Consider the following 18,909-nt stretch of genomic DNA (forward strand, 5'->3'; position numbering starts at 1 on the left):
TTCTGGTTTACTTCCATGTTCGTGAAAACTCACTTCCAGTTGTTTCCAGAGGCCTGCGGAGGCCTTCTGCGGCCTGTGGAAGGCAGGTGCCAGAGAAGGAGGTGGGTCGCAGCACCCTCTGCCACCAAACAGGGAAATTTCAACGGGGGAAGTTTGAGAACTGCTGCTGTAAAAGGTATCTTGCGCCAAACAGTTGCATAAAATTGAGTTGTCTTCCATCTCTTTCAGACAAACTCAGCAGCAGCAGCAGCAGCAGTAGTAATTCCAACAAACGTCAGAAGCTTGCTCAAGACTTTCTTATCTCTATTGATCAGACTGGAGAACTCTTGACCTTGTTTGAAGATGATGAGATTGATGATGTGAAACAAGAGAGGATGGAGGTGAGTTTTAGTCCTTATTCTACCGGCACCTAAATGAAGTATGCCAAAAAATTTTGTACCACAGAAGTAAATGAAAATGATTTGATCTAATTCCATGTTCTGGATCAGAATACTCTACCCATAATCTGTCAGAAATACAATCTGTATTGCTTATCTGACAATGAACTCCTATCCCTAGAGCAGGGGTGTTCAAAGTTTTTGGCAGGAGGGCCACATCATCTCTCAGACACTGTGTCGGGGGCCGGGGGGGGGGAAGAATTAATTTACATTTAAAATTTGAATAAGTTTACATAAATGAATATATTAAAGATGAACTTATATGAATGAATGAAGGGCTTGCAATAGCTCAAGGCCTATAAAAGGCCTTGCACAAAGCAAGGCTGGCCTTTCCTTTGCTGCCTCTGCTGCATCACAGACATGAAACAGCAAGCAGTGGAGGGAGCACTCATCCCACAGCTCACGTGAGAGGTCAAACAGTTGCTCTCATGCTAAGAGCAGGTGCGTTGGGCTGGTGCAGGCTCCTACAAAACTCCGGAGGGCCAGAGGGTCATTGGAGACTAGAAACTCCCTGAGGGCCAAATTGAGAGTCCTCAAGGGCCGCAAGTGGCCCCAGGGCTGGGGTTTGGGCACCCCTGCCCTAGAGTGAACAGTTGTCTCATGTGATAGGTGCCTTGGGTAGCAGTGAATATATCAGTAAAACAGGTAGTTCAGGTGAAATGAGCGAGTTGCATGCTAAAAGAAAGGGCAGAATGGAAAATGTATCCGATTTCATTCCCAAAGGAAAATATAGCACTGAGTAAGAGTCTAAGCTGCATGAAGCAACTGCTATCTACTAAAAACTTCCTTTGAAAGAATTACTGGGTTTCTAGCACAAATGTTCACTTCTTATATATAAAAAATGGAAAAGGTTTCAGATTTAACAGTAGCATTTACATGCCCTATAGGGCTTGTCAAAACCATCAAAAAGAGAGAAAGCACATTCACATAGAAATATGTCAAAAATGAAATGAATATTAGAAACAAATGCTAGCCACATAGCACATTCCTAATCTGTATGCCATTTGGCAAACAATGAACATTTAGCTAGAAATTTACCTGTCTTTTGGACAGCTTATCCAATAACATTTTAAAGAATATTGAGTATGTTTTCTCATGTTTAATAAATTCATTTTGTGTACTTTGCATGCTGAGGAATTGGTTGGTTAATCTCATATAGTGAGCTGACATGAATTGCCATTTTCCAGCTGTTTCACAATTCAGGCTCAACTATTGACTGTTTACGGAAGAGCATAAAGTGGAGCAATTGACCACTGTAGCGTAGAGGAAGTCCACAAGCTTTTCTAGAACAAATTTATTTGGCTAATCTTTGAATGCAACAATAGCAGCCTTCCAGTTGAGACAAGACGGTACTTTCCACACCAGATAGAATTGAATAGCTATTCCTGCAAAACATAATCCTTATAGCAAGCTGGCCATATGTTTGCTATCTTAATTTATGCAGCTTTCCCAGCCCCTAGGCTAATTTGTGCATGTGCCAATCTTTCTCGCTACTTTGGGAAGTGCTAGTTAAGATCTCCATAGCATGACACTTCCTCTCTATTCTCTTCTTGTATAACCTCAAACATCCCAGCACAGACATCTTTGGTAATTCTTGTTGACATGAAGGGACAGTTTACCCCAATTCTTTGTTTGGCTTTTTCACATCCTTAATATTTCGTCCTTGAACCATCTTAGGACCTTGAACTTTCGCATAAAAATGGTTTGTGTGGGGGGTGGAAGAGACGGGTAGTAGAGAAGGACTGAAATTTTTTTTCAGATTCAGCAACCTTCTTACTTTGCAGGGTCCCTCTTTAGAACAATGCTTTCTAGATTGTTGTTAATTGTAACACTGGTGTCCAGCATTTATTCAATAGTGTTTTTAACTATTTGAGTGTGAAAAATGTGCATTTATCTTTATCACAAAACTCCGCTATGGTCATAGCTGTGTAGAAGAATGTCAAGCTGCCCTGATTTTCTGTTGTTGTAGTAGTAGTTAAGAATGTGTATAGTTGAAAAAGTTGTAGAAAAAAATTAAATTTAAAATGAGAAAGTAAGGATAGCACCTTGACTTATGCTTCCTTTATTGGGAGCTCTTACTGCGATCAGTAGCTTCCTCTGGCTACAGGGGGAGGATTCCACTCCCAGAACGGGTCCTTGAATAATCTCTTGGATGAGCACAGTGCTCCTTCTGTTCAAGGAGAAAACTCCTGATGAAGAAAATGCCGGTTGGGATGCTACTTTTATATGGTCGTGTTGGAAATTTTTTAATTAACTTGAAAATGAGAAAAGTGATTGATCAGAAAGGGATTTTGTTATATGGTCTTTTGAAAAATAAAACAAAATTTGGGTTTTTAACAAATGAAGTAGAACTTTAAAGACATTTCAGGAAGTGCATTTCATTTCCCCCAAAGGTGGTAGTTAAGAGAGTCTACACTACTGTCTATACTATTTACTGTGTTTAGTAGAATGAGGTTTCTGCATACTAAATTTTGGAGGAAGTCCAGTGCACTCTTTAAAATCTTTAACAACCTTCTTTAAAGAATTAGTGTACTTAAATCATGAGCTGTGATCTAAAGGCTGTGTTCCTTTTCAGTATCAATTACCTCAGAAATGTGTGGTTATCTTGGTTTGGCCAACTGCAAATGGTTTCAGTTCCACTTTGCCCTGGGCCAAAAACATGCTAAGTTGTCCAAAGCAGATGATAAACATGTATTTCTGATGTCATTATGGCCCAAACAGGATATGATTGTTTAGCGGTATGGTTTCACTTAGGATGAGTTATACAAAAAGCAAATATTGTTTATGCTGTATTTCTTTAAACCCCTCTTTGTGAAATTATAAATTTTTAAAATTACAGTTTAAACTGAATGATGTGTCTTTCATTTTCTAGGAGATACATTATGTAGTTTCATCACTCATGTAAGGAAAAGCAGTGTGGCAATTCTAAACTATTAACAAAATAGAACAACTTACTCTGTTATAAAGATATCAGTGTAGATTGTTAAATTCCAGAGACAGGCGATGCTACTATTAGCTTTAATCTTAGATGAAGTAGATTTGATGACACAGGGATGAGAATTACTATGGGAATAAACAAATGTCAGGCAATGATGGCATTCAGCTTTGTAAAAGTAACAAATAGTAGAAATCATTTTGTTTTTATTTCAGATCTTCTGTTTAAATTGATATGTTATATTGATTTACACTAACAACCACTAACAGATGATATGAGAGTTGTATGGCAGTGAAGTTGACTTGCAGCACAATCCTATGCATTTCTACTCAGAAGTAAGCCCCACTGTGTTCAGTGGGGCTTACTGCCAGGAAAGTGTGTACAGGATTGTACCCTTAGAGCACAATCCTGGGTCACCCTTGGGCCGGTACAAGTCCTCTGCAGCAGCCGGTGTGTGTCACAAATGTACCATAAAGCATGTTTGCATCTCCTTGAAAGTCAGGGAGTCCGGTGCAAGGATGCGCGCCAGCCTCCCCATGCTGCTTCCCAGACTTCAGCCGGTGGGTTGCACAGGCCGAGAGCAGCTGGCACGGGGGGTTGGGGAGGGCAGAATGAAGGTGTTCTGGGGCAGGAAAAGTGTGGGTGTGCCAGTGGGAGGACTGGACCAGGAGAGGGGCGATACCAAGATCCGACACTTAGGTGATGCAGATCCGAGTAGCCCCAGAAGGGAATGAATTCCCCTTACTCTGAGTTGCACTGCAACCTGGCCCAGCCCTGCTCTGGATGCGGTGCATGCCTGCTGGCCCGCCTGCTCAAGGGCATGTTAGAATTGGGCTATTAGTTGCTTTGCAAATTCTGTATTGTTGCAGGCTCCAGGTCTTAAGCGTCTCTTAAGCATGAGTCTAGAGCTCACTTACTGATAAAAAAATGTATCAGTAATAAAATATTCTAGATACCTTCTTAGGCAAGAGAGCCTAAACTGAGATTAAAGGGGTGGTTTATAAATATAAATGCAGCACATAACAAATGCTGCCTCAACTGGTGATTTGCATGTATGGGTGAGAGAATGAAGATCCAAATCATAAATCAAACTTGTATATCTTTCAATATCTGGAATGTAATTCTTTCACTGAAGTCTGTTCACCCATTCAGCTATCAAGTAGAAGTGATACTGTATTTTAAGGAGTACATGCTAAAACAAGGTAGCATTTTGCACTATTCCATATACCATTGTTTTCTCAAACTGTAGGCCGGGACCCACTAGGTGGGTCGCAAGCCAATTTCAGGTGGGTCCCCATTCATTTCAATACTTTATTTTTAATATATGTATTATACTTGACTCTGCCATGGTTTGTGACTGTATTTGGGGAAATGTTACAGACATGTACTTTTAACAAGCTACTATGTATATTAACAATGATAGTAAATAGGACTTACTCCTGGGTAAGTGTGGGTAGGATTGCAGCCTAGGATTCCTAAAAATGTTCGTGCTTGATGATGTCACTTCCGGTCATGACATCACTCCTGGTGGATCCTGACAGGATTCTCATTCTAAAAAGTGGGTCTCAGTGCTAAATGTGTGAGAACCACTGCCATATATGGTTGCACAAGCATATGTAGAAGAAATTGTGCAGCAATATGATATTGACAAGTTTATATCTAAAACTTTGTGGAAGTGTGTAGCCAAATCCATTTGGGTTTCTGTGTGTCAGAATTTTGTGCTATGGTTTCTGTGTGTTCAATTTCCTTTACACAAACAGAAGGATAACTTTGGACACAGCCATAAAGTGCAGTGTGCCAGCAGAAAGTATTGGCAGGAATGGCAGAAAGGCCAGCAGCATTAAGGGGAATAATAAAAGCTTCTTCAAATATGTTAGAAGCAGGAAACCCACCAGAGAAGCAGTTGGTCTTCTGGATGGTGAGGGAGGGAAAGGGGAAATAAAAGGAGACTTAGAAATGGCAGAGAAATTGAATGAGTTCTTTGCATCTGTCTTCACGGCAGAAGACCTCGGGCAGATACTGCTGCCCGAACGCCCCTCCTGACCGAGGAATTAAGTCAGATAGAGGTTAAAAGAGAAGGTGTTTCAGATCTCATTGATAAATTAAAGATCAATAAGTCACCGGGCCCTGATGGCATCCACCCTAGAGTTATTAAGGAATTGAAGAATGAAGCTGCTGATCTCTTGACTAAGATATGCAACTTGTCCCTCAAAACGGCCACGTTGCCAGAGGATTGGAGGATAGCAAATATCACGCCTATCTTTAAAAAGGGAAAGAGGGGGGACCCGGAAAACTATAGGCCGGTCAGCCTAACATCCATACCGGGTAAGATGGTGGAATGCCTCATCAAAGATAGACTCTCAAAACACATAGACGATCAGGCCTTGCTGAGGGAGAGTCAGCATGGCTTCTGTAAGGGTAAGTCTTGCCTCACAAACATTTTAGAATTCTTTGAAAAGGTCAACAGGCATGTGGATGCGGGAGAACCTGTGGACATTATATATCTGGTCTTTCAGAAGGCGTTCGACACGGTCCCTCACCAAAGGCTACTGAAAAAACTCCACAGTCAGGGAATTAGAGGGCAGGTCCTCTCCTGGATTGAGACCTGGTTGAAGACCAGGAAACAGAGAGTGGGTGTCAATGGGCAATTTTCACAATGGAGAGAGGTGAAAAGTGGTGTGCCCCAAGGATCTGTCCTGGGACCGGTGCTCTTCAACCTCTTCATAAATGACTTGGAAACAGGGTTGAGCAGTGAGGTGGCTAAGTTTGCAGATGACACCAAACTTTTCTGAGTGGTGAAGACCAGAAGTGATTGTGAGGAGCTCCAGAAGGATCTCTCCAAACTGGCAGAATGGGCAGCAAAATGGCAGATGCATTTCAATGTAAGTAAGTGTAAAGTCATGCACATTGGGGCAAAAAATCAAAACTTCACATATAGGCTGATGGGTTCTGAGCTGTCTGTGACAGATCAGGAGAGAGATCTTGGGGTGGTGGTGGACAAGCTGTTGAAAGTGTCGACCCAATGTGTGGCGGCAGTAAAGAAGGCCAATTCTATGCTTGGGATCATTATAAAAGGTATTGAGAACAAATCAGCTAATATTATAATGCTGTTGTACAAATCGATGGTAAGGCCACACCTGGAGTATTGTGTCCAGTTCTGATTGCCACATCTCAAAAAGGATATAGTGGAAATGGAAAAGGTGCAAAAGAGAGCGACTAAGATGATTGCTGGGCTGGGACACCTTCCTTATGAGGAAAGGCTACGGCGTTTGGGCCTCTTCAGTATAGAAAAGAGACGCCTGAGGGGGGACATGATTGACACATACAAAATTATGCATGGGAAGGATAAAGTGGATAGAGAGAAGCTCTTTACACTCTCACATAACACCAGAACCAGGGGAAATCCACTAAGTGTTGGGAGGGTTAGGACATACAAAAGAAAATATCTCTTTACTCAGTGTGTGGTTGGTCTGTGGAACTCCTTGCTGCAGGATGTGGTGACGGTATCTGGCCTGGATACCTTTAAAAGGGGATTGGACAAGTTTCTGGAGGAAAAATCCATTACGGGTTACAAGCCACGATGTGTATGTGCAACCTCCTGATTTTAGAAATGGGCTATGTCAGATTGCCAGATGCAAGGGAGGGCACCAGGATTCGGGTCTCTTGTTATCTGGTGTGCTCCCTGGGGCATTTGGTGGGCCGCTGTGAGATACAGGAAGCTGGACTAGATGGGCCTATGGCCTGATCCAATGGGGCTGTTCTTATGTTCTTAGTATGTGTGCTATGTACATGTGTGAATTGCATTTCCCTTCTCAGTTCAACATATGTTTCTCCAGGGGAAAACAATGTGCTAACAAAACATAGAGCATGATTACCACCCAAAATCTGCTGAATGAACACCAAATTATTGGTGTCCTCAGCGATCACTCTTTGGCAGCCCCTTTGTGTCAAAGGAGCAGCATATGTCTGCTTTCAAACATGTACTACAGTGCAGTATACTAGTGCCTGCTCCATTAATTTGATTGTACACAACTGTGTGCAATATCATAGGAGCTGGAGAAATTTACTTAATGCCTAAAGCAATACTACATAAAGTCTCATTGAAAGTCAATGGGAGTTATGCTGCTTACAGCTATTTGCACTTCTTGAGATTCTCTAGTGTACCATTCTAATGTAGCTTTTTTCATATAAAAGGTTCTTTGTCCAATATAAACTTTCTGTGTTGTGATAAGATAAAGAGAAAATATTTTTAAAACTCAATATATTTATTTTTTAGTTGAATGTTTTTTTAAATGTTCTATAAGTATGATTTACTGTAGAAAGTCTCTTTTCTTTTAATAAAATTACTTGCTGTCATTTGTTTTATAATGGGGATCTCTTCCCCTCTGCCCTGCACAAACACACAGGAAGAGAAGCCCTTCCCATCAGAAATCTGAACTGGAATGCAAACAATATTGCACTCTGTGAATGCCGAGTTTCATTTGTTGTTCCCTTAGGATTAAAAGGAACACCATTCATCTGTCACTCTGCCTGCTAGTTTAGGGATATATTTCCAACTCTTGGGTGTTACATAGCAATAATTCAGCAGTGTAGGCACCATACTGCTTTCATAGTACATTTCATGTTTGAATAAACAGTGAAAGGCCAATAATTTGAATGGATGAAAATAGTGCCCCCAAATAGGACTTATGCCAACCAAGGTTGATGCGAGGTTCCATTTGGAGACAGATGACAAAATGTTTGGCTGTTTAAAAAGTCTTGCAAAACTTGCCAAAAGAGATGCACAAAAATGAACTGTTACCGTTTTTTTTTTAAAGGTAGCTTTTGAAGGCTGCTTTTCCACTGACAAAGAACTAGTTAAGTTTCAAATATATCATTTGCTTGTTAGGCAAGGAACGTGCTGATACTAGTAGAAGTGATTGTTTTACCTGTGGTGATGATGACTATGTGATTGAGTGATGATGTGCACTTAGCTAGACTTCTGAGTACATGTGTGCAGCATTTAATGACGGGGATACGTTCTCTGATCCCTGTTGTTGTGCAGTTAGGTTGTTAAGCGGACATTCAGCTCAATCTTGTGCCTTTCTGTGTGAACAAACACACTCTGCTAGACACTCACTGGTTACACAGGCTACTGGAGATCAGTTGCCTCTTTTATGCATTAAGAGCCTCTTTGCTGTGTAAACAGACACTCTGCTGCAGGCTGTGGGAGACCTGGCTGCCTAATTAAGAGCCTCTTTGTTGTGTTTTGTCCACTGTTGTGTATGTGGTCTGTCGGTAAGCGGAAGGTTGTTAAGCGGTTCACACCTATAGATTGATCTAACAGCAGTAACCACGGATAACGGCATAGTTTCTGAGGCCATGAAAACTGTTTATCTTCAGTGGTTTTGCTGATTTAATGTGTGCAAAATTTGCTAGTGTATAGCTTGGCATTAGGCAAAGGATCCTGTACCAAAATCTCAAAATGATACGTTAAACCATGTTTTAGACCATATTTATGCAGATGCAGCAGGGGCCCATATCTATGGATTCCATATCTGCAGATTCACTTATTTGCAGATTGGGTCCGGGCCCCTACATGCAGCTCCCGTGTCCCCCCTACGGTTGCCTCTGGAGGGACTTCTGACTTCAGCAGAGGCCATGAACCTCTGCTGGGCTCAGACCGAGCTCAGTAGCTCAAATTACCTGACTTCCAGTTTCATGGAGAAACTGGAAGTGACATTTTTAATGCCTTCTAAGGCATAAGGAATAAGAACATAAGAAGAGCCCCACTGGATCAGGCCAAAGGCCCATCTAGTCCAGCTTCCTGTATCTCACAGTGGCCCACCAAATGCCCCAGGGAGCACACAAGACAATAGACACAACCTGCGTCCCAGTGCCCTCCCCTGCATCTGTCAATCAGTCCAGCTTCCTGTAACAGACACAACTGCATCCCAGTGCTCTGTCCCAGAGAAGCTCCGTCTGAGCCCGACAGAGGCCATGGCAAGGTCATGGAGGGGGGCGGCCCCTGTACCATGGGGACAGGTATTCACCTGTATCATTGGTTTTAGCTAACCGCAGAGGGTTCCAGAACAAAATTCCCGAGAATAAGGGGGCATGCCTGTACATTTGAAAATGTGCAGGTGGTTTCTAAAAAGGTTTCGTTGTTCAAGGGTGGATGGCTTCCTTGAATTTCTTTGTATTCCTTCACACGGGTTCTGTGCTTCTGCAGGTGGTTGTTAAAATCTTCTAGAGCAAAAGTTCACAAACTGGTGGGAAGAACCACCTACCCTGAGTGATCTGTTTAATGTGTTGGTTTTCCAAAATTTACCAAAAAGTGAATAAAGTTGGCAACTTTATCCAAAACTTACAAAAGTAGCATGTATTAGCTTAAAAATTGCATTCAGTGAACTAAAGAAACCAATGCGATATTGGTCAGGTATTTCTTCACTGCATGATATGAACTGTCCTAGCTAAATAGAATTTAGAAATTATTGACTTTATATGTGATCTGTGTTCAAGGACGTGACTCAAAATATTCACCAGCAAACTTACAGGTTTGGAGAGAAAATGCCAGCTTCTCCTAACTCAAGAAATAATGGAGAGGAAGACCAGATTTGTTCGAGTTTTAATGCCTAGTGCTGTGAGTGAGGTAATACTGGCTCCAGATGCTGGGGCCTTGGGGCAAACCCCAGCACTGGGCTACCCTTGGTACCCTCTGACCACACTTTGGGTAATACCATGCAACCAATACTTGAGGGCTCTGAGATCTACCAAGCCAGATGAGCCATCAACCAGTGCCTCATCTGGTCAAGCGCTGAACTCCACCCTAAGTGCAGTGTGTTTTACCCCGTGATCAAAAAAGTGGCATTTATATATAAATTGCAAGAACATTGGTAGCTTTTCTCTGAATTGCTATATTTAATGTTTGTAATTCTGTATATAAATTAGTAATACTTTTATGAAAAATAGTCAGTTGCAAGAAGAAATGCAACAATGATCTCATGTCAAGCTTCTAAGTGTACAAGATAAGTGCAGTGAAAATTTGCAATTGGAAACATTAAAGCATTACTAAATTTACTCTATAGTATGATTAAGAAATCCAGTCTTGATTAAGATTTTCCCTGGTGATGGTGTTAGATTTCATTGTATACTTTGAGTTCATCTTCCTTTGAGGTTCTCCTGTTGAAGAATTGTCACCTGAAGATCTGCAGCAGAGTGTCCAGGTGTGTTAAAAGGTTCTCTAACTAGTTTCTGAATGATATCATTTCTGATGTCGGATTTGTGTACATTTATTATTTTGCACAGAGACTCACCTGTTTACCCTATGTAGAGAGTAGAAGGGCACTCAATTACAGGACCCAACACACACACACACACACACACACACACACACACACACACACACACACACACACACACACAGAGAGAGTTGGGGCTTGTTTACTTGCTTATCCTCCATATTAGTTATTTATTATCCTCCATTTAGTTATTTGATTTTTCTCTGTAAACTGCTTTGTGACCTTTTAGTTGAAAAGCGGTATATAAATACTGTTAATAATATTATTAATCTCTCACTAGATCATTAGCATATGGTTTCACATCAAATTATATCTTGTTCCTATTCTTTTTAACGCTTACACGAAACTACTGGGAGAGGTCAGCTCTCATGTCTGTGTCATCTGTCCATAATATCCAAGGAAGTCTTTGGACATCCTGCACCTCTGCCTTAGTGATAGGTTGAATGTGAACTAACAGAGAAGAAAAATGCTCTTGAAATAGCTCCTGATAGGTCTGAACTCCTATTTAAGAATAAGGTTTGTAGTTTGGGTGTGCTCCTCAATCCTGCTTTGTTCCTGAATGGCCAGATGGTGGCTGTGGTGAAGAGTGGTTCTGTACACCTTGGGCTGGTGTTTTAATAGTGTCACAAAAGAAATTTGTATAAAGTCCTCTGTACACCTTGGGCTGGTGTTTTAATAGTGTCACCAAAAAAATTTGTTTAAAGTCCTCTGGTCCTTGAATTTTATCAAATTGCCACTCTTATTTACTTTGACCATCACATTTCTGGGAAGTCTGCATTACAGAATTAAAACATTTGCTAACTCTCTTTTAAGTGTTTTGTGAATCTAACTATTGTTGGCACTTACTTGGTTACGACTTTCAATCCATTTCAGCAATTATAAATGCAGCTCAGCAACCTTGGGTTGCAGAGTGAAACAGTGTTCCCTTGCTAGTGACTGGCTCTTTAATTTTGAGATATATGTGTGGTTAACCATTTGGGAATCTATCTAACTACAACCTATCTGAAGACAGCATTTACAATTATTGGAAACAAGATCATTAACATTTGATATGAACTGACATGGCTAGCATATATAAATTTTTTTAATTATTTCAAAACGGATGTAATGTGTGCATCCTTTTTCTTTTTCCAAAAAGTTGTTTGATTTGGTTTTCATAATGATTCAGGACCTATTACCAGATGCTGTGAGTAGCACAATATTTTTCCTACAGATGTTTGCAGCCTGTGAGAATCAACAGTGCTTTGAACAACACCCCCAATATAACAGCCCTCTTGTCATCGATGCTGTATATTATAGCATATGAATCCCACACAAGTGGATGAACAGACTTTAAATAATTCCATCTGACAATGATAAGGGAAAAAAGAAATCTGACAAAGTCCTGGAAATGATTGTTAGCCTTGGGAAATAAAATCCAGGCCACTGGAGCAAAAAAGTGGCTCATCCTTCTCTAGTTTAATCAGACTCAAACTCTTTTAATTGCAGCTTCCTACAATTCACAGGAAAAGATTTTCACTATCGGTTGATTTCTATGTAAATTATTCCTTTTAATAATGTAATTTAAAATCCTATTTTGTTAAGACTAACATCCCAACTCCTTTAAACTTGCTTTGCACACTGTAGTGGTCATGCTAAAACTGGAACACATGAGATAGAAGAAATATACCATGCTTTTTTATTACTTGTACCCAGTGCTTTTTTTGTAAAATAAAAAAAAAAATGCAGGAACTCACAACTTGTTAATCTTTTATTTATTTATTTATTTTTAAACTGAACTTTGAGGAGTTTTGCAGCCTCAACTGGCCCCCCTTTTGGCAACTGGCAACCAACCTTTATATTTTGCAGCCATGGAGCACCTCCCCTCCTAAAAAAAAAATTCTTCCTCATAGGGATTTGAACCCTTGCCTCTGGCTCCACAGACCAGCACTTTAACAATTGAGCCATAGGAACTCTTAGACTCAAAGTGTTTGGAACTAATACTTGAGGCGCTGATGGCCACCAGCTGGGCTCAAGACCTTATATATTAGTTCTGAGCACTTTGACTACAGGCTTTCCTATAGCCCAATGGAGAGAGTGCTGGGCTGTAGAGCACTAGGTCAGAGGTTTGAATCCCTCCCTAGCCCACAGCTTAAAAAAAAAGGTGGAGCACAAGGTCAGAGGTTCGAATCCCTCCCTCAGTGAAAGGGAAAAAAAGGTGCCAGAATGCTGTTCCGGTGCATTCTATTACAAAAAAAGCCCTGCTTGTACCCAAACACATGGGTCAATAATTGCTTGAATTCCCTGCCATACAACGTATCTTGCAAAACATACATTTGTGATGTTGTTAGAGAGAGGCATTTTCCTATGAATGGTTCTTCCTCTTCCTCTAGATGGGACTGTCTATTTGTGCTCTTGCAAAAGAGGAGATAGTCTTTTCTTCCTCTGGCTTGACTTCCCGTGGTCAACTTCTCCCCTCCCTAGCATGGAATGAGAAAGCACAGAGACCAAGGCTAGTGAGCTCACCATCTTTTCTTAGCTCTGTGTCAGAAGTGAGGTGAAGTGCTTGCTTAGATTGGAAAAGCAGTTGGAGCGGAAGCAGAGGAGCCTCATTAGTGCAGCAATTTGCTTCACTTTTTTCCTCACCTTCCCAACCTGTGCTGGGTAGGAGGCAAAGCAGCTGCTTGACCCACAGTGGCCTGTTCATCCCCAGTATATTACTTGACCAGATCTCTTGGCGACCTGAATTACCTCGCAACCATTTTGTATGTCATTTTGAATGTTTTGGAGGAGGCCACAGTGATCACTCTCATCAAGTCAGGCCACTGAGAGCTGGCATTGGGCCTGGGGCAAGATGCCTGATTGCTCCCCCCCTTCTAAATTTTCCTACAAACCAGATGTTACAACATTTTTAAACAAGTTTTTAATTGACAGTTTTATTTTAGTATGAGCAAGATTGGAACTAAATGAAAACATTTATCAGAATGGAGTAATTTCCTTGCTTTGAGTAGTGCTACTGTATACTTTGTCTCAGCAAAGTTCTCCTCATTTGTTTTTAGTTCTTCTAACAAAGCATGGGCATCCAAGGACTGGCTTTTGCTATCTCTCTTATTACTATGTGATGATTTTGAAATAAAACCCAGGTGAAATAAAACTTGCCAGGCCTTTTTTTGATTTTTCATTTTGTTCTCTTTCATTTTTTTTTCTTTTAATCAGTCTGAATTAAAACTGTAGTGGAAACACAGCCCTGGGTTCCTTGTTCTCCTGTTCTCCTCTGCTCCTGCTTACTACCTTTTATGAAGCAAAGGGCATAAGAATAGCCATTCTTTGTTTCTCCTCTCCTGAGGTCTCTATTCTCTCCTTGAGGTGCAGGATTGGAGGATTGTAAGTATTGAACAGTGATATTGAGGATAGCAGTTAAAATTACAGCAGTTCTGAGGCCTAACTTTGACATACAAGCGTAATGGAGAAGAATGGTAATTCCCAGCTCAGTCCCCTCCTCTCCGAGCCATTTCCCTTCTCTTAAGACACACAGGGCTGGAGTGTGACAGAGCCAAATAAGATGACTAAGGCTATATACTCTCAGTTAAGGGGGTTGGCAGCTACCAGTTTCATTACTATTCTTAGTGAAAAAGCCCCCCTTCCCCTTACGCAGGACAAAGTAGGAATGTAGCAAAAGCAGCACTGAGGCCCAGTAGTCTAGGCCAGTGTTTCTCAACATTTGTCCTCCGCTGTACCACTTCACATGGTCCACCTATTTGAAGTACCACTGGAAGTAGCTGGCAAATGACATCATTGCCAGTTACTTCTGGGTTGGGAGACCAGATGCAATACGATAAACACCAATAAGAGGCTCAGGGTGGACGGGATGGATTTTTCTAGTGTGGAAAAGCATGCTTTAGAGTTCTGCCTGCCGAGCCTTCTACCATTCTTTGTTGCATTCCTAGTCTTGATGCTGGGCAGCAGGTGTCCACGGGTCCTGTGAGTACCACCAGACACCACTTCAAGTGCCATTGGTGGTACCTATACCACTGGTTGAGAAACACTGGTCTAGGCACAAACAAATAGGAGAGGGATGACAGTTCCTAGTCTCCTGTCTCTCTTGAGCTGGTTGTCTTCCCTTGCTCCCCTGACAGACAAGCACAGTTGTCAGGTACATATCATGGAAACAGACCCAACAGCTTCAGTATAGCATAAAGAATTCATCTGCTGGAGCAGGGATGTCAAATTCATTTCATACAGAGGGCTGAAATTAGCATTCATTGTGCCTGCTGAGGGCCGGAAGTAACCTTATTAAGCAGAAAGTGACATTATGCAGATTATGACCAGAAATAAGCACTTTGTTCTCACGTAGAAACTCATTAGCTGCAAATGATAGAAGAGAAAAATGAGCAAATCTTGTTCACATTTTCAAGATATGAGAGAGTCCAGTTATCAAGCTGGGAGAACCTAATTATAACAGGGCCAAATGAATTGGTTCTAGGGCTGTATTTGGTCCTCGGGCCTTATCTTTGGCACCTCTGGGCTAGAGCCTGCCATCAGGCTCCTCTTTCTCAGTTTCTCTTCTTTCTGTAAGTTTGACTGTTCTGTCCCTGAACCAGTCTGAGGAGTAACACAGAAATCAAGAACTCCTGATTGCTAAGCCAGATACAAGTATTATGAGAGGGAAGTAATTATGTGGATTTCCAGAGCAAGGCAGCTCAAGGAAACTTTATGCCCACTTCTCCTCAGTCGTGTCACTAGAGAATGGCATGTTCTCAGTCTCTAAGACGTTCCTGAGGGAAAACATTTGGCAGACTATTGGATAGAATAAACAAGACCCAGACTAGGACCAGACAATATTTCAAACTTTCTATCAGTTCTCATCCTTCCCAAAATAAGAGAATATCTTCAAGTAGGCCGGAAAACTGTGGAAAACTGATTTTTGACTGAGTAACAGACCCTGTTATACATCCCTATGGTAAGTCCGGCCAGTCCAGTACATAACTGATGCAGCAGAATGTCAGTGTGATTTGATGGATGAGACTTGCACCTTCACCATGACAATCTGGGTGTGTATATCTTCCTCTCTACCAGGTACTCAGTAGGTATTCTTGAGAGAAAAATTATATTCCAGTCTGAGTTAACTTTTAACTACTATGATACAAATAGATTAAATAACTTAATTAAAATATTAGTTGTTCTGACATTCAGGTGGACATTGCAGAGGCTGCACTTGCTAAGGAAATTGCTGTCCCCATAGGAGAGGGGCTCTCAATAATACTCTAAGGCCAGATGGTTCCCTTAAACAGTGTTTCTCAAACTCTGGGTTGGGATCCACTAGGTGGGTTACGAACCAATCTCAGGTGGGTCCCCATTCATTTCAAAGTGCATTTTATTGTTAATATTTTAGACTTGATGCTACAATGGTATGTGACTTCATTTGGGGAAATGTTAAAGATTTGTACTTTTTAACAGTCTACTATGTATATGTGTGTAACAATGATAGTCAATAGGACTTACTCCCAGGTAAGTGTGGGTAGGATTGCAGCCTAGGATTCCTAAAAATGTTCCTGCTTGATGATATCACTTCCTGTCATAACATCATTTCCAGTGGGTCCTGACAGATTCTGATTCTAAAAAGTGGGTCTCGGTGCTAAAAGTTTGAGAACCACTGCCTTAAAACCTTCAGAGTTCTTGAATGTGTCACTGAAGTTTTCTTGGATGTTTCTATCTCTTGGTTAATTTTCCCAGGGCTGCACTGTATAAATTCTTGTGGAAACTGCGAAAAGGTGTTTTCCGAGGCAAGAAAACTGAACTTAAGCATGTACACGATCTATTAGCATGACAACATTAGCACATTTCTCTCATCTGTAATGGAGAAAAAAAAACACTCAAATATTCAGCCTGATTCCTTACTTGAAAATAAAAACTTTTTCAATACTTTGTACCAAAGCAACTTCAGATACTTTCAGTTAGTGGATATAGGAAACTGCTTCTGTGTGCTTTGCAATACCTGTAATTACCCAAAGGACAGTTCTGCTGAATTTCTGAGAATGATCAATTCATTTGTTGAATTCCAAGGCAAAATGCCCCGAGAAATAGTTTTTTGGTGCAGCTCTGAAGAGTGGCAGAATTCATCTATTTAGTGGCTTTAGAAACACCTCTGCATGAGCAGTTAATTATTGCAATTTTTCAATCCTGAAATAACAATAGCAGCGCAGGATCCATCTCTTGTTGACATCTATGCGCTCTTCAAAAGTTTGTCTCTACAAATGTTTGTTTTACTGAAGGGCTGTAGTTGGTCTCACTTCAGCCTTAGGGTGTTTATGAGGACTCTTGTATGGATCACTTAGCCCTTGGAGGAGTGAGCCCTTTTCTGACCCTGACGATGTCTTCCTCAGGACTTGTCCAGGGAAGGAGAGCAGAATATTCAAACCTCCCTTACAGACTACTCAATTTTTAATATTTCCACAGAATAAAGAGAGCATATTTATACCAAAAGATTTTTAATGACAACGTGCAAGACTTGGACACTGATCTAGGTGTAGGTACAGCTGAAGCTTTTGATGCTGAGCATTAACCACTAAGCCTTATGGTCACTTGGCAAGGAATATTATTATTATTATTATTATAGACACACACACATACACATATTATTATTATTATTATTATTATTATTATTATTATTATTATTATTATTATTATTATTATTATTAACAGTATTTATATACCGCTTTTCAACTAAAAGTTCACAAAGCAGTTTACAGAGAAAAATCATATAACTAAATGGCTCCCTGTCCCAAAAGGGCTCATAATCTGCCTGTTCCAATGCAGGTTAGGATTGGGCTGCCCAGTTGTCAGTTATTTGACAGAAAAAAAGACTCTTCAGTTAAAATGAACAGTGTTAGAAAGTCAGAATAAATAACAAGTTATGAAATGTGGTCCAAATTTAGGTTTTCTGGTAAGTCATTTAAGAATGCATTAAGAATATGGTTCTTAAAGGTTGGTTCTTAAAGGTTGGTTCCATAGAAAGTTGGAATGAAAAATGCTGGTTTTGAAAAAGTTTTGAAAAAGCTTTTGCTGAAATTTTATGAAAGATTCAGTGCTGAGACAAGAGAGTCTCATCTTCTGAAATAAAATCAGATATCTAATAAAGACAACCAAAGTCCATGATCTCACAGACATACATGCATGACTTCTATGGAACATTCTTGCTAAATCTTTAAAATGTCTTGACAAAAATGTCTCTTCTAATGTCTTGTTTTAAAATAGTGTATTACTTAAGCAAATATTTAAATATTAAATTAGCTTTTCTGTGTGCTTGATGTGAATATAATTCTGCCTGACTGCCAAGTATGTCAAAACCCAAACCCTACTTTCGTTTGCCAGGGTAAATGTTTATTTTTTCCCCCCACATAATGTGCTCTTTAAAGTGTCACCAACATACCAAATCTGATTGCTTTTTAATAGAGACATGGCGGTGTATGTGTGTGTGTTTTGCTTTCATTAGGAAACAGGATAAATTATCAGTAAAGCTCATGCTAATGAATCCACATAGTCAGTGGTCTCTGCACTCCTTTTTCCCTTCATCCCATTGGATTCTCTCTGAATCCCAGGATAAACATTCATCAGAACAATTGTGTTTTATTAATAGTTGCATCTTATTTTCTATGTATATTAAAACATTATGAAAGTGGTCTGATCAGGAGAACTATGCAAATATTTGCTTGTCACTGCAATCTTTCATTGGTTATTGAAAGATTCTCCTTGGTGATTCTCAAAATCATAAGTTATCTTTCCATGGTAGATGGTTCCAAAGATGTTATTTGGGAAGGGGGTGCGATAATTATGGACAGTGGGATACGAACAACTTTATAGTTTTCTCCTTGGTTTTTGGTTTGCATAAATATGTGCTTTACTGGGTTTTACATTGCATTTCAGGTTTGAACAAACCCTCAAAATCAATTTTCTCCAACCTTACCCATAACAACTATCTTCTGCAACTTAGGGCTTCCCTTCCTTCTTTTCATAACAAGATTTCTATTCTGTGATATGAATTGAGCTAGCCTCACAAAAACTCTTAAAGATCTTAGGAAATCTGTTCAGTACTGTTTATGTTCTGAATTTTCAGTAAAACTCCAGTTTGAACAAGTATTCTGAGTAAGTAAGGCCCAGGGATGGGTAAGTTCAGCACGGCTTGATTTGAGTCAAGTCATGAGTCTCTGCCTCCCATGACTCGACTTGAAAATGTATCCTAACAGGCAGACTTTTCGAACTACCCAGAGCAACTCAAAAA

At 40.4% G+C, this 18,909-nt stretch overlaps 1 protein-coding gene across 2 annotated transcripts in view; it reads left to right on the forward strand.

The window, feature by feature from the left end:
- SUPT3H (SPT3 homolog, SAGA and STAGA complex component) overlaps positions 1 to 18,909 on the forward strand; it is a 337,879-nt gene that overhangs the window by 235,333 nt on the left and 83,637 nt on the right. For both annotated transcript variants that reach the window (XM_066637648.1, XM_066637730.1), the window contains one exon: positions 229 to 380. In XM_066637648.1, coding sequence (XP_066493745.1) covers positions 229 to 380 — 152 coding nt within the window. The remainder of the gene's footprint in view (positions 1 to 228; positions 381 to 18,909) is intronic.

Source organism: Tiliqua scincoides, chromosome 1 (assembly GCF_035046505.1).
Source record: "Tiliqua scincoides isolate rTilSci1 chromosome 1, rTilSci1.hap2, whole genome shotgun sequence".
Taxonomy (NCBI): Eukaryota; Metazoa; Chordata; class Lepidosauria; order Squamata; family Scincidae; genus Tiliqua; species Tiliqua scincoides.